A 16993-nucleotide genomic window follows, 5' to 3' on the forward strand; every position below is an offset into this window, starting at 1 on the left:
TTTAGTGGTTCTAGAGTAGGTGTGCATGTGTGCCTGCTACGTCGCTTCAGTCATGTCCAACTCTTTGCGGCTCTATGAACTGTAGCCTGCCAGGCTCCTCTGTCCATGGATTCCCCAGGCAAGAATACTGGAGTGGGTTGCCATGCTTTCCTCCAGGGGATGTTCCCAACCCAGGGATCAAACCCACGTCTCTTATGTCTCCTGCACTGGCAGGCAAATTCTTTGCCACTACCACCCTGGAATGGGTGTAGTAGTACCCAATTGTTGTTTTAGTTTTACAATAAATTTTAACTATTTTAAGTATGACCTAAATTTTAGAGAAGATTCCAAAGATATAGAAACTTCCTACAGCACTTCAAGGTGATGATGAAATATTATTTACTTGATATCAATCAAAAAGAAAGTTAGGAGGAAATATTCCGATGAATACATTTATCAGACAACCAAACTTTAACACTGCAAATACCCATACTAATTGTATCCCTTTTTAGATAATCATTTGCTAGAAGGTATTGTGGAGCAATTAACTCAAATTCTTCTATACTGCAGACTTGCCTGAACACGTCCACAGGGTTGAATGAGTCTTGAGACTGAATCATTTCTGCATTAGATTCCAAAACCCACAAAAGCTCCTTGTTGAGTTCCTTGTTTTGTTTTGCTTAACCACATATACTTGTGGGATGTGAAGGAAGATGACTGTACATGGCCAAGATACTGTGAGGAGAACTTAATAAAAATCCATGTGTAATACACCCATTTTATCTGAATGCTCTCTAATATTTGACTTTAAGCAGGGAGTCCACATAACACAAGCACTCCGACTACAAATGAGAGCCACAGTTTCATGTGATGCCTGTCATTTTTCAGAGTTCTTTCTAGAGTGAGTTTAATTAATGAGCAAATGTTTTAAAACTGATTTGCCCTCACTTTCTAGGCTAAATTGCAAAAGAACACTGGCAATAAAAAGATGGATCTTTAAAATAATAAACTAAAAAATGTCAACTTGCAAATATAAATATAAGCTGGTTGAAGAAAGTGAAATCACATGAAATTAAAATCCTTTCTTTCTCCCAACCCCCATGTCCTAATCTACTTTCTTTGCCTACAATAACCATGTCATCGGATTGGTTTGGATAGTCTCAGGTCCTTTTATGCATTTACAAAAATGTGTTTATACGTATGCACACACATTCACATACACACATATGAACATAGACACACATAACCCACTTTCATAAGTGGGGCAGGATTATAGATACTACACTAAAACTTCTTTCACTAAGAAAAAATCTTAGATTCTTGTCAGTACCTACAGATCTACCTTGTTCTTTTTAACGATTACATAGCTTTTTAAAAAAATTAAACACTTCAGTTGAGTATAGATGCAAAACCTATGTAAACATAAAAGGGCCTAAAGTAGAAAGTTAAGGTCCTCTAACTTCTTCCCTGACCTCCCATTTCCACTCCATAAGCAATTACTATTAAATTCTAAGGTGTCCCTTTAGAAATTTTCTTGCATATTGGCAAGCATGCTTACCTTTTTTGTTTGTTTTTAAGGAAATGGGATATCAAACAAACCATTCTGGAGTTTGCCTTTAAGTCTAGTGCTGTATGGTGAACGTTTTCCTACGGTATTACATTTACCGCTACTTCATTCTAACAGCTACTAAGCATTCCATTGTATAAATGTATCATGATTTTCAAAATCATTCCTCTACTGATGGAAACTGAGGTTGTTTCCTGGTTATTTTTTTCCTATTTTAAAACAAAGCTTCAATGCACATCCTAGCAGTAGAACTGCTGACCAAATGGCATATGAATTTTTTCTTTTTCTTTTTTTTCTTTTATATTTTGGCCATGCTATGTGGCATGTGGGATCCGAATTCCCCAACCAGGGATCCAATTCACACCCACTGCATTGACAGTGCAGAGTTTTAATCACTGGACCACCAGGGAAGTTTCAGTATATGTGTCTTTAATAATTACTAATTGCCTTCCCAAAGGATTGAACTCATTTACATGTCCCCCAACAGTGTGTAATCCCATGGACAGAGGAGCCTGGTAAGCTACAGTCCACTGGGTCCCAAAAGAGTCTGACATGACTTAGTGACAAACAACAGCAGTGTGTAAGAGAACCATTCCCGTGCTAAGGAAGATAACTGTAAAAAGCTGAAAGACTGTCCCCCTGATTCATCATATACTAATTGCTACACACAAGTGAGCTGTAAGGGAGGTCTCCAGTGATCTACCCGAGGGTCAAATTCATTTTAATTAATAACCTGAATGAGTACGCAGATGGCAGGATAAGCACATCTGAAGGTAATACAAGATTCTCAGGGGGGTAAGCCTATTGGCTAACAGATGACAGATCAAGATGTCAAAAAAAATTTGATAATTAGCAATTATGGGACACATGAATAAGATTAAATTCAGCCTGGACAACTGTAAAATCCTACACTTAGGTACAAACACAAATTACACAAGTACATGGTGGAGAAGGCCAGGTGCTATAAAGTAGCAAATCTCTCTCTCTTTTTTTTATCCAGCAGGCGATGGAGGCTCAGCAACCTTGAATCCTTATCTGGTAAGTGGCGGAGCTGAGGTCTGAACCCAGGTTTGTTTGACTCCAATACATCTCCACTGCAGCATGAAGTTGCCTCACAGTGAAATAACAGCACACATGGAAAAGACTGGGGTGGGGTAGGGGTGGGGTTAGTATACTGTAGGTGCCTAATGAGTCCTCAGGCTTCGTGAAAAGAGGAGCGTGTGCATAGCAAGGAAGAGAAGGAGTCAGCCTCTGTGGCAGTGTGGGGCGAGCCCGGAGCTAGCTGCTCATTCCTGAGCACTTCCCCCTAAAAGATCCATTAACATGCTCCTCACATGTGTCAAGGAGCAGTGGCAAGGGTGATGATAAGTGGAACTGAGTCCACGTCTTAGGAGAAAAACAGCAGATGTCCTGGAATGCTGGAAAGCCTGTCATGTGGAAGAAGGCTCAGCCTTACACTAAAGGCTCCAGAAACTATAAATAGAAACTCTGAGTGGAAAATAAAGACAGATGGATGCTGTTCAATAGAAAGAACTTTCTAGCAAAGAGAGATGCCGAAAAACGTAATGAACTTTAGAGTTGTGGTACGATGGGAAATATATATTTGGTCTTTGGTTCCTGGCACAGAGCTCCTAAAGCCCTTGGAACTTCCTGAGTAATAAAGGTGACATGGGCATCTTTTGTCCAAATGAGGCAACTCTTGGTGGGCACCCAGCTAGTTTCAGGATGGGGCTGGCAGCTCGAAAGACCAAGCTTGATTAGAAGCTTGGAACTTTCAGCCCTACGCTGCAAACTTTGGGGAGGGGAGAGGGGCTGGAGATCGAGTTAATCAACAATGGCCAATGATTTAATCAACTAAACCTAAGTGAGTTTCTGGGTTGGTGTGACATCAAGGTGCTGGGATGATGGTGGACTCAAAGAGGGACAGGAGCTCTATGCCCCACCCTCGATCCCCTGCCCTCTGAATCTCTCTCGTTTGGCTGTTCCCGAGTTGTATCCTTTCTAATGAATAAGTATGGTAAGTAAAGTGCTTTCCTGAATTCTGAGAGTCACTTCAGTGAATTACTGAACATGAGGAGGGGGGTTATGGGAACCTCTGACTTAGTAGTCAAGTCAAACGGATGTGTGGGGACCCAATACTTGACACTGGTGTCTAAAGTGAGGGCAGCTGATGGAACTGAGCCTGAAGCCCATGAAGTCTGATGCTAGCTCTGGGTTGTCAGGGTTAGAATTGAACTGAACTGTAGGAGACTCGACTCAGTTGGTGTCGGAACTGATTGGTATCCAGAGAGAACAAAAACCTATCAAGGAGAGATCAAGTTTCCATTCCTGGAGATAGTATATATTCAGGCAGGGACAGATGAGCTGACTGTTCGCAAAGCTGTCACAGGGATTCATGCCTTGGGTGGGGGATGGGCTTAGCTGAACTCTGGAGCAGGAAGGTATGGTCCACGGACTGTGCTGATGTGCCAAGAGTCTGTGATGGAGTCGACAGCAGTGGACAGCAAGTCTTAGGGGATGTAGCCAAATAAACAAATACATATTTTTAAAAAAGAACCATTTTTTAAAAAAGAGTGAACCAGAAAGGACCACCTCTTTCCCAAAGACTTCAAGGAAGGATGCCACTGTGCTGAGTGGAGTGTCTCTGAGGTGCTGAGACCACAAGCCAGCCTTCATGTAAACCTGCAGCTCCATTCTGTATTACTTGGGTGGCTTAAAAGTCTCGAGCTGGGAATTTAGTTTCAAGGTGTCTGGCAAAAGCAAAAGCAAACCCTTCCTCTGATTCTGAGAGTGATTCTAATATGTGGTTTTTCCCCACATGGCCTGGGTTGTTTGTGAAAGTGAAAGTTGCTCAGTCATGTCCTACTCTTTGTGAACCCACGGGCTATACATAAGTCCATGGAATTCTCCAGGCCAGAATACTGGAGTGGGTAGCCTTTCCCTTCTCCAGGGGATCTTCTCAACCCAGGAATCGAACCCAGGTCTCCCACATTGCAGGCAGATTCTTTACCAGTTGTAATTCAACTCAATTCTGACACTGTCTGCCTAGAGATAGGGTCGGATCCCGAAGGTTAAGGGATCAGTCCCACAAGACTGCTTCTTCTCTGCAACTTCACATGCAAATTGCAGATCCCGGTTGTCACCTGTGCTTCTGATTAACTGGCTGTAGGTTGAAGGTTCTGACAAATTTCCCCTTGGGTTTGATTAATTTGTTAGAGCACAGACCTCAGAGAAACACTGTACTACCTAGATTGCTGGTTTATTATAAAAGAACATAACTCAGGAGCCGCCAGATAGAAGAGACACACAGGACAAGGTATGTGGATGTGGGCAGGCGTGGAGCGCCCATGCTCTCCAAGTGTGCACCTCTTCTGGAATCTCCATTGTTCATGCATCCGCAAGCTCTCCAAACCCTGTCCTTTTGGAGTTTTATGGAGGCTGCATCACATAGGCACAATTGATTAAAGTATTAGTCATGGGCGATTCAGCTCAATCTCCAGCCCCTCTGCCCTCCCAGAAGGTTAGGGTTGAACTGAAAGTTCTAACCCTCTAATCACGTGGCTGGCTCTAGTGACCAGCCCCCATCCTTAGGAAACTTAGGGGCTTTCCTAAAGACATCACGATCACCCTCACTAGAAAATCCCAAGGGTTTCAGGAGCTCTGTGCCAGGAAGAAGCTCAAGGACCAAATGATATATTTCTTATTATTAAATTGCAGTATCACACGCTCTACCAAGGGGCAACTCATCCTACACCTTCCATTATCCCTAAAAAGTCATCTTCAAGAACAACAAACAGCACACAATGAGGCTGCTGCTGCTGCGTCGCTTCAGTCGTGTCTGACTCTGTGCGACCCCATAGACGGCAGCCCACCAGGCTCCCGTCCCTGGGATTCTCCAGCAGCCAAGCACAAAGAGAAATAGTACACCATGAGCGTGTGCCAGGAGAAAAGTCTAACAGACAGAAGGTCACCAAAAACCTCACATATGGGAATTATCAGCCATAGATAATAAAACCATTATACTATGTTTAAAGAAATAAAAAACAAATTTGACATTAACTGAAGGGAAGAGCAAACTATAAAAAGTGACCAAAAAAACCTTAGAATAGGCAATGGTTTCTTAGATACAACACGAAAAGCACAAGCAACAATACAAAAAATAGATGAACTAGATGTTATTAAATTAAGACACTTTTATGTTTCAAAGGATACAATCAAGAGAGTGAAAAGACAACCTAGAGAATGAGAGGAAATTTTGGCAAATCATATCTGATAAAGCCCTAGTATCCATACTGTATCGAGAACTCTTAAATTGTAATAATAAGAGGAAAATAACTCAATAATGAAATTGCTTTGTAATTTTTGTTCACCAGCTTGAAAAACTTCAGACAGCTGTACTGAGCCTTTTAAAGCACTAACTGCTTTAACAAACTCAGAGCCTGCAGGTTTGTTTCCCTCTGAGTCTCAGGTTCCTCCATGATCTTTTATCAGGCAGGGTGCTAGCACTGTCCAGCGCTTTTAACTGAAGACCAGCTTGAGACTTTTTAAACCACCCAGGTGATACAGGATGGAGCTGCAAATTACAGGAGGGCTGGCCTGTGGCCATATAAAACCAGCCAAGGGGCTCCAACAGAGCACTCACGCTCATGGCTTTGGTGGAAACAAAACGTAAGACAATAGCTGAGCCTTGGTATCGTATTTCCCACAGAAGCAATCCGAGACGGGACTGTGTTTTAAACACAACAGACGACAAGGATTTATTAAATCAGTAACTCCACCAAATGGTTTCAAGGATGTTAAGTGAACCACCCAAGGCTGTACTACTGGTGAATTGTGGGGCAGGATTTGAACCCAAGCAGCCTGACTCTAGAACTACTGCTGCCCATGATCCACCATAGGTGAGTTGCAGTCCCTGACCTTGTCCTCTGGTGTGAGGCATGGCCAAGAGACAGGGCCAGGTGAGGAGTGTTTGATAACCAAAGTATGTGGTGATCTTAGGACCACATGAAGGCTCCATTTAGGTCTTTCTGGGGAGGTATGGATTTCCTCTAGACACTGGTCTTGCTGCTGCTGCTGCTGCTAAGTCACTTCAGTCGTGTCTGACTCTGTGCAACCCCATAGATGGCAGCCCACCAGGCTCCCCAGTCCCTGGGATTCTCCAGGCAAGAACACTGGAGTGGGTTGCCATTTCCTCTCTTGGGGCCAAAGATGTGTTTATGTCTGATGGGACAAGCCAATGCAGTTTGTTCATTTCAGGCTGGGCTGAAGTTCTGTAAAATGTTGGAAGCAGAAAGATGTGCTGTGGTATAGTAACCTCTGGGTTTTCTGGGACTTAAGTTCTCCAAGTAGATACTCGGTGTGGTGGCCAGTAGATTTCTGAGCACTGGATAAAGAGCACTTGAGGCTTCTTCTCCCGACTTAGCTCCTGGGACACCCTTGGTGGCTTGACTCTGTGAGGATAGGACTGTCTTGTCTCACGAGCAGGACCACCAGGCGATGGCTGTTTCCAAGTTTCAGAAGCAAATTTCCCTGGGAGTTCTTTCTTCTATGCAGGTCAGCTGACATCATTCTGGTCAAGAAGTATGTGGGCAGCTACTCAGGGGTTTAGCCCAAGTGGGGACTACCCCTTCTGCCTCCCAGTAAAGGCAAGTTACCACGTCTGGGTGAAGGGCTTTGCTAAGATAAGGCAAAGGTGAAGATGAGCAACAACTTACTGAATGCTGTGACTTTCAAGTTAAATTCATAGCCCATCACCAAGAACATGATTAAGGAGGCAGTCAGGAGGGCAAGGCTGGCCACCCAGCACTATCTGTGGGATCGACAACAACCATGATTACTATTACAGCTCTCACTCACCGAACTCTCACTGTATACCGGGCAGAGTGCTAATGGCTTTACAAGCTCAGCTCGCTGAATCCTCTCAACAATCCCAAGACTGTTTCCTTCTCCCAGATGAAGAATATGGGCTCAGAAAGGGTCACACAACTAGGAGACGGGGGAGCTGGCATGTGAACCCAGGCCTGCCTGATGCCAAAGCTGGGGCTGCTGAAGCACTGCAGTGGGCTACCTCTCAGAGAGGCAGCAAAGAAGAAAAAGCTGGGGGGCTTAGCACTCTGCAGTTCTGGGGGTAGGCATTTAGGGATGGAGCAGACAGTGGAAAATTTATTTATTTATGGCTGTGCTGGGTCTCTGTTGCTGAACGTGGGCTTTCTCTAGCTGCGGCAAGCAGGGGCCACTCTTCATGGCTCTGCACAGGCCTCTCATTGAAGTGGCTTCTCTTGTTGCAGAGCATGGGTGGTCTCAAGTAGTTGTGGCACATGGACTTAGTTGCTCCTAGGCATGTGGGATCTTCCCAGGCCAGGGATGGAACCCGGGTCTCCAGCATTGGCAGGTAGATTCTTTACTGGACCACCAGGGGAGTTTGGCAATGGAAGTTTTAACAGAGAAAGGCCAGTGAGGCAAGGCCCTGTGGCCTATGGCAGGGATGACCAGCAGAGCCTAGGAAGAAGGCTAGGGCCTCAGGCAGTGGCAGACAGGGACGGTCTCCTTTCCTGCTGTCCTCTGAATAAAGATAACGTTTTGTAATCACAGTCATTCTGCCTCTCTCTCCTGGACCTTGGCATTGCTCACATGGCAGTGCCAAGCTGACCAGTCCAGGAAAGGGGAAGAGCTAGGGTTCCGGGGACCGTTCACAAAGGATTATGTGAATTTGTCTTTGGCCCCATTCTGGCAGACCATCTTCCTGTGTCTCCCTGGCTTTATTACAGATCTATCAAAGGGTACCTTCACCCTATTAATAGCACCTTCCATATAAAGAACAATGGTACTTTCCCTTCCAGCAAAGCTCTGAAGAGCCCTACTGACCCTTCCCGGGCTCCCCTCAGGCAGGTCTTCTGTGGAAATGAGGATCACAGGCTGCTCACAGCTGTATCTCAGGTGCCATGATCAGGTGCTCAGTGATGTACAGGCCTCCTTACCTCATCTGAAGAGCCGTTTTCCACTCTAAACCTTCCGGCCCTTTGGATGGCTCCATCGGCATCACTGGAAATAAGCTGGGGAACAAAAGAGGACTCAGTTAGGAAGCTGTTTGCAATGCCCCTTCCATCTGTCTGTATCTGCCTAGAAGTAAGTCAGATCCAGCAAGAGCTGGAGGGACCAACCTGGAAACTGACAGTCTCTCGGAAGCTGTCAATCACGTTCTCACACAGGTGGCCCCATAGTCTTTAGGAAGCTGAAGAGTGAGGAACACCTAGCCCACGAGAGTGGACAGTAAGAGCATCAAATCTAAATTTGAACATATTCCAACATGGAAAAGCACTGAAAGGACGCTCCCTGAAAATCAACCTTAATAAGCGTCATAGGCGGACAAGAGCAGCTCACAGATGGCAAAAGGGAAAGCCAAGTCTCAAGTTCATCTGCCTTCACAGGAAAGCCTAAAAAACAATTAATGGCTGGCAGAAACTCAAGGCTCTACTAACATCACAGACAGCTCTTGTGCTTCATTCAGTTTCAGTTTCCAAAACGCCAATTAGCCCTTTCCAAGGCAGGCAGACTGTATTTTAGCTCCAGCAATGTGATTCTTGCAAATAGTCTTCATTCAAGGAGCTCGAAGCCAGAAAGAGACATGCTTGTGTTCAGTCGCTTCAGTCCTGTCCGACTCTTTTCGACCCCATGGACAGTATCCCACCAGACTCCTTAGTCCACGGGGATTTTCTCCAGGCAAGAATACTGGAGTGGGTTGCCATGTCCTGCACCAGGGGATTTTCCCTGGCTAGAACCAAGGCTAGAACCTGCGTCTCCTGTGTCTCCTGCGTTGCAGGCAGATTCTTTACCACTGAGTCATCAGGGAAGCCCAGGAGTTAAGAGGAAATCAGGCCTTGGGCATCATTCCTCAAATCACTGACTCAAGATTTAACTTACTTTCTCCTAAATTGTCTGAATTTCTCAGTAGCAACTTGAGAGAATGACATGTCTTTTTTTCAACTTTTAAAATCTTCCCACAAATTTGCAGCAAAGATCTGCCAACGATTTCCATATCCCAGACCCATTAGAACATGCTTGCCCAGAGGGGCACTTCTCACCACTCTAATGCAAGACTCACTCAGTGAAAAGATACAAGGTTTCTTAAGAATGATTATCTCATGTTCTAACTTGTGTTTAAGAGACATGAAGGTGTGAAAATATGTGGAAATTTTTCACTTATCTTCAAGGAAACCTGTTTGTTTGAAAATGACTGATATACTTTTCCCATGATAAATACAAAAATAATAGAATATAATATTTACTGAGAGCTACTATGTACCATATATTCCTCTGGCCTTAATATTTGAGTCTCATAAAATAATACAAAGTAGATTCTGTCATTATTCTCATTTATGAGTGAGGAAGCTGAGGCAGAGGAAGGTTAAAATAACTAGGCAAGATTACATTTAGTCTGTGGTAGGCAGGCAGTGTGAACACAGGCAGTCAGATTCCAGAAGCCTGTTCTCCCCTGACCTCTACCCTACTTAACCATCCTCCATGGAATGTCCATAATAAGGTACAGTTTTTATACTTAACCTATATCCTGCAAAATAACTTTAAAAAAAAACATGAAGAAGATTTATGTATATGTTTAGCTTTGATGTTATCTGATCATTACACTGTTGATAAACTGAAAATGGGCAATAGAGGCTTTGTAGTAAAGAATTTAATTTACCCAGAGAGAAGTCTGGGGGTTTCCCTGGTGGTCTAGTGGTTAAGAATCCACCTTCCAATACAGGAGACTCGAGTCTGATCCCTGCTTAGGGAACTAAGATCCCACGTGCCTCGGGGCAACTAAGCCCAGGTGCTGCAAACTACAGATCTGCACACCCAGGAATCCAAGGGCCAAAACTAGACAGAGAAGCCCGTGTGCCACAATGAAAGATTTCGCATGCTGCAATGAAGATCCCATGTGCTGCTGCTAAGACTCAACATAGCCAGATAAATACATACTTTTTTTTTTATTTTAAAGAGAGCAATACCTTTGTTCTGACCTTTATTCTCGGCTCCTGGGAGGTGATCTCTAAGCCCTGGGAATGTCCTACATGAGTGTCTGTTTCTCTGGTGACTACTGAGCCACACGAGAGAGTATGGTGGGGGCGTTGGGTCTCTCGGTATCAGATCTACCTCTGGATACCAAGACTGAGATGTGCTTCCCTGGTTGTCACTACTCCACGTGCAGATCACACACGGTTGCCAGGAGGTGTTGATGCTGACCATGACACCATGGGAGAGGACAGCTGGAAGACCTGCATTTGGACTCTCCAGGCTCTGTCCCATGTGTTTGTTTCCTTGGCTGATTTTAATCTTTTGCTGTAATAAACAGTAAGTGAGCTTAACAGCTTTCTGCACACTCTGAGGTCACATCTGGATTTGGCAAGAGAAAGTGAAAGTCGCTCAGTCATGTCCGACTCTTTGTGACCCCATGGACTATACAATCCATGGAATTCTCCAGGCCAGAATACTGGAGTGGGTAGCCTTTCCCTTCTCCAGGGGATCTTCTCGAACCCAGGTCTCCTGCATTGTGGGCAGATTTTTTACCAGCTGAGCCACAAGGGAAGCCTTGGCAAGAGGAGAGAGCTGCAATCAATTACTAATGTCTGCCACTGGTATATAAAGAGAGAGGGTGATGCACACATCCTTGCATTAGAGGTTGGTAGACATACTCCTCACTCTAGCAGCGAGTCTCATCAGGGACTCAGAAGCTTGGGAGAAGGGCTGATCATCATTCACTGATTCACTCATTCATTCGCATAACAAATGTAAAGAGTGGTGGACTGTATTCCAGACACTGCCGGGCACAGGCTATGATGACCTTTTCCTTGGCTGAGATTAGAACAAGAAGCTTATTGCTCATCTTGATTGAAAGGTTCAAGAAGAAGAAAGGGAGGAAATATTGAATGATTTGATGGTTAGAAAGAATTCAGCTCCCTCTGAACAATCATCACAAAATTCTTGAAGACCCTGAACTTCCGCCTCCATCTAACACATATAACGCTATCACCGTCACTCTCCCTACCACCAACCATCTCCATAAGCTTGCTGTCATCTCTCCCTTGGGTGACTGCAACCACCTCCTAACTGGCCTGAATACCCCCCACCATCGCTTTTCTCCAAACCACACTTCATACCAAAGAGCAGGGATTTTGGCATCTACAAATCTGATTGCCCCGTGATCCAAGCTCCATCCTGGCAGCCCCTTCTTTCCCACCAGAGGACAAACACGCATGGGAACCCCTCACTTAGAAGGTCCTCCTCTCCCACCTTCCCCTCGTGAACTCCTCATCCTTCAATTCCACCACAGTCCCCACTTCTCAGACCCCTTCCCTGACTTCAATGCCCACGAAAACACCCCCAGCAAGGCTTAGGGGGTGCTCAGGGTCCTGGTTGACGTTCTTTTGTGCCATTACCAGATTCATGCCTGTCTCTCCTCACTCCCTCTGAGAAACTCAGGAAGACTATTTTCTCACCGCTGTATCCCCAGAGCTATGCTCATTGCCTGACACAGTACTGATAATAAATATTTATCACACAGGAAACCCGTCAATAGATGAATGCTAAATCCTATGGAAATGACCAAAGGGATAGAAGACTGGTGGCAAGAGCACTTCCAGTCCCGGAAACCAAAGAAAGTTCGTTACTCACATACACGGTTTCAAAGAGATTCTACCCAGTCTGTCATGAAAGAAAGACCAAAGGGAAGGACAGACCAAATCACAAGGCTGTGCAAGGGAAAGGCAGCCTGAGTAGCAACAGTCCAACTCGGCAGGTCGGACTGACGCTGCTGAGCTCACACTGCCAAGGCCTATCTGCCGTGAGGGCAGGTGTTCAGGCAGCAGGTGAGAAGGGGACCTACCAGTCCCACTGGGGAAGTGACTCTTGCTGGCACATGGAATGGCAGCCCCAGAGCTCCCCTGCCCTGCCACCCACCCCCCACCTCACAGTGGGCTCGGGTAGCTGGCTAAAAAAAGCCAAGGGTGCCGTGGAGGCTGGTGCGGATGGGGACTGGTCCAGCAGCTGACATGAAAGGAGACAGTGCTCTAGTGAATGAGAGGTTGAAAAAAATAACACCGCAGGGGAAAAATAAACCCTTTTAATATGACAGAGAAGCTGTTTCCCTCAGTAGTTACCCTTCTATTACCCCTCCTAAGCCTCTGATCCGGCCAGTTAAAACTTAAAATCTACAAACTCTTCCACTTGTTGGAAGGAGACTGGACTTCGGAATGACACAACATCTACCAGAACCCATCTACATGTCCAGTACTGCTCAACCAAGGAGCCTCCCCCGAGGCTCTCCACGTGGTACAGAGTTCTGGCTGCCACCAAAATCCATTCTCACCATCTTCCACAGTAACGGAATTGTAGCCAGACACATAGCTAGACTACATTTCCCTCAAGGTGGCCATCTGACTTCATCTCCCCACTTGCAGGAGGGTCAAAGTCTCAGAGGCATGCAGGAATCCCAGCCCTTCAGAGAGGGGGTGCCCCCTGCCATGTGCTCTTTCTATCTCCATGGTTAAACCTCAATGGTGAAACCAGAGAGATCTCCAAGCCCACACTGAAGACAGAGGGTTCATTCCAAGCATGACTATGTGGGACAGAGGCATCTGACAACTTAAAATGCTTGGCTAGTTGTGACAGATAAATATGCTTGTTTTTAACTGCATTTTGATATTCTAAACCATCAAGGAACAACAAAGAAAAAAATAATTAAACCTATGACAAGTCCATAATTTAAAATGTGGAAACTGAGCTGAGGTATACGAACACATGTTCTAGAAAATATATTAACTACAAAAAGCAAAGGAAATTTGAGGCCATAGCTAATTGTAATAATTTGGGAGGATACTTGATCTATGAATATGAAACGATCTGTGATCAGCTTTCAGATGTAAAGCACAGTTTCTGAATTCGGAAATGGAAACCGCATCTCACAGGGACTACAGTGAATTCAAAATTAGATACTGAGAAGAAAATGCCCCCCCCAAAAGTAAATTAGAATATCAGTTTGAGATAAACAGAGAAAAATGATTAGCAAAAGCACAGAGAACATACCTGGGAGGAAAATGCAAGGAATAATGGACCCAGGTGTTATTAAGATGGTCTTTGGGTAGACAACACAAGACTAACTAAATCATTACCTAGACCAACTCTCTCTGGTAAGGTCCCCTACTAGTGAGCTAGACCACAACTAGAGAACGCCTTTATTTGCTGCAGAACAGCCTGAGAGGTTCAGACACAAAGCAGAGAGCAGGCAGCCTGAGGTCTCGCCCCTCGGAGGCCAGCAGAGAGAAGGGAGCTGGCCAGTCTCCTCACACAGGAATATATCTGGCTCTTTGTTATTCTTTGGGAGAAAGGTCCAAAAAGGACATTCCCAAGCATGCTCTGACCTTTGCAAGTGCTCTGCTGACCAGTTCAGTGACCATTAAGATGTTTTTTATTGGATCAATCCAATAAAAATCCAAACTCCTGAAGGATGGAATGAGGTAGAGGGGTAAAATGAGGACGTGGCTAACGAGGCGACCGGAACTCCTCCTAGAGGTCATTAGAGAAACAGCACAGACACTACAATAAATATCAGCAGGTTACTCTCCCTGGTAAAGGAAAAGACTCAAGGGTTGGGAATATAAATGAAACCCAATTCGCTGCGAGAAGCAACAAAATAGAACAATACAATAAGACAATAAATTATGAAAAAGAAAGGCAAAGTAATAAGTATTCATGGTAAGTTGTGGGGAAAATGGTGAGAGAATAATAAAATCAGAAGGTAGAACTTAGGAGAAAAGTATCTAATTTTAAAAGTAATGATACATGGGTAAAGAGATCTACTCACTCCCAACATATAATAATTATAGACACTCATTCTAAGACAAAACTATTATAAATAGATGGAGTTTCTAAAGTTATAATTATAATAGGGGATTTAGTATATTTTTCTCTGATAGGTCAAAGCAAAACTAGTATGAAATTACAGAGAAATCAAATAATAAAATGAATAAGCATGATTTAGTAGACATATACAGAATTTATCAAGGTACAAACAGAAAAGACATACCTTTTAAGGGCGTCTATTAAAGCTGTAAAAACTGACCAAATACTGGATAGAAAACAAGCATGAATAAATTCGACAATAGAAACTGTACAGATGATTTTTTAGTACAGTGCAACTAAATGAGAAATCAGTGTCAAAAGGATACGGAAAGGGAATTTAAAGCATACATCTGAAAAAACTCTTGGGTCAAGTAGGAAAACTAAGATAGGACACTATCCAGACATCAACAATAAGAACAGTACCTACCAAAACAGATAATGGGAGAGATGCTGTATTTACAGGAAAATTCATATTTCTAAATGATTTCATTGTTAAACAAGAAAGAATAAAAACAATAAACTAAAGCATTAACTTCTAGAAGACACAAAAAGAACAATGAGATACACCCAGGGGAAACAGGGGCAAGGAATCAATAAAAGATCAGAGCAGAAATTACAGATTTAGAAAGACAGTAGAATCAATAAACACATCAGGCCAGGAAGCCTGATCCTGAAAAGCAAAGAGTGCTCACTTTGGGAGCACATATACTAAAATTGGAACAGTACAGAGAAGATTAGCATGGCCCCTGAGTAAGGATGACATGCAAATTTGTGAAGCATTCCATATCTTTATAAATTCAGACTTTGTGATTAACAGATACACACTGCTGCTGCTGAGTCGCTTCAGTCGTGTCCAGACTCTGTGCAACCCCATAGACGGCAGCCCACCAGGCTCCCCTGTCCCTGGGATTCTCCAGGCAAGAACACTGGAGTGGGTTGCCATTTCCTTCTCCAATGCACGAAAGTGAAAAGCAAAAGTGAAGTTGCCCAGTCGTGTCCAACTCCTAGCGACCCCATGGACAGCAGCCTACCAGGCTCCTCCATCCATGGGATTTTCCAGGCAAGAGTACTGGAGTGGGGTGCCATTGCCCTCTCCCAGATACACACTACTGTACATAAAACAGAGAAACAACAAATATTTACTGTATAGCACAGGAAACTATGTTCAAAATCTTATAATAATCTATAATGGAAAATAATATGAAAAAAATATATACATAAATATATATATACATAAAATGTTAGGTCTGTGAATCAAAGCAAATTGGAAGCGGTCAAACAGGAGATGGCAAGAGTGAACATCAACATTTTAGGAATCAGTGAACTAAAATGGACTGCAATGTGTGAATTTAACTCAGATGACCATTATATCTGCTACTGTGGGCAAGAATCCCTTAGAAGAAATGGAGTAGCCATCATAGTCAACAAAAGAGTCCGAAATGCAGTACTTGGATGCAATCTCAAAAATGACAGAATGATCTCTGTTCGTTTCCAAGGCAAACCATTCAATATCATGGTAATCCAAGCCTATGCCCTGACCAGTAATGCTGGAGAAGCTGAAGTTGAACAACTCTATGAAGACCTACAAGATCTAGAACTAACACCCAAAAGAGATGTTCTCTTCATTATAGGGGACTGGAAAGCAAAAGTAGTAAGTCAAGAGATACCTGGAGTAACTGGCAAATTTGGCCTCGGAGTACAAAATGAAGCAGGTCAAAGGCTAACAGAGTTTTGCCAAGAGAACAAACTGGTCATAGCACACACCCTCTTCCAACAACACAAGAGACGACTCTACACATGGACATCAACAGATGGTCAGTATAGAAATCAGACTGATTATATTCTTTGTAGCCAAAGATGGGGAGAAGCTCTATATAGTTAGCAAAAACAAGACCAGAAGCTGACTGTGGCTCATATCATGAACTCCTTATTACCAAATTCAGACTTAAATTGAAGAAAGTAGGGAAAATCACTAGACCATTCTGGTATGACCTAAATCAAATCCCTTATGATTATACAGTGGAAGTGAGAAATAGACTTAAGGGACTAGATCTGATAGAGTGCCTGAAGAACTATGAATGGAGGTTCATGACACTGTACAAGAGGCAATGATCAATTCTATCCCAAAGAAAAAGAAATGAAAAAAGGCAAGATGGTTGTCTGACAAGGCCTTACAAATATCTGAGAAAAGAAGAGAAGGTAAAGGCAGAAGAAAAGGAAAGATACACCCATCTGAATGCAGAGTTCCAAAGAATAGCAAGGAGAGATAAAAAGCCTTCCTCAGTGATCAATGCAAAGAAATAGAGGAAAACAACAGAATGGGAAAGACTAGAGATCTCTTCAAAAGGATTAGAAATATCAAGGGAATATTTCATGTAAAGATGAGCACAATAAAGGACAGAAATAGTATGGACCTAACAGAAGCAGAAGATATTAAGAAGAGGTGGCAGGAATACACAGAAGAACTGTACAAAAATGATCTTCAGTACCCAGATGACCATGATGGTATGACCAGTCACCTAGAGCCAGACATCCTAGAATGTGAAGTTAAGT

The 16993-nt window shown here is 43.7% G+C and overlaps 1 protein-coding gene and 1 non-coding gene across 14 annotated transcripts in view; one reads left to right on the forward strand and one right to left on the reverse strand.

Annotated features, from left to right (window-relative positions):
* The window catches only part of GARNL3 (GTPase activating Rap/RanGAP domain like 3), a 164738-nt gene that overhangs the window by 80669 nt on the left and 67076 nt on the right, over nucleotides 1-16993 (reverse strand). For all 13 annotated transcript variants that reach the window (XR_015136315.1, XR_015136314.1, XR_015136313.1 and 10 more), the window contains one exon: nucleotides 8524-8598. Coding sequence is in view for 4 of the 13 variants with exons in the window: in XM_086325055.1 (XP_086181181.1) it covers nucleotides 8524-8598 (75 nt within the window). In the remaining 9 variants the exon portion in view is untranslated. The remainder of the gene's footprint in view (nucleotides 1-8523; nucleotides 8599-16993) is intronic.
* Nucleotides 15125-15231, forward strand: LOC147362513 (U6 spliceosomal RNA). Its single transcript, XR_015137529.1, has one exon. It is a non-coding gene; the product is annotated as a U6 spliceosomal RNA (small nuclear RNA).

The sequence above is a fragment of the Bos grunniens genome, chromosome 11 (assembly GCF_055505025.1).
Source record: "Bos grunniens cultivar Pamir isolate PY7600 chromosome 11, Bosgru_T2T1.0, whole genome shotgun sequence".
In the NCBI taxonomy this organism is placed as follows: domain Eukaryota; kingdom Metazoa; phylum Chordata; class Mammalia; order Artiodactyla; family Bovidae; genus Bos; species Bos grunniens.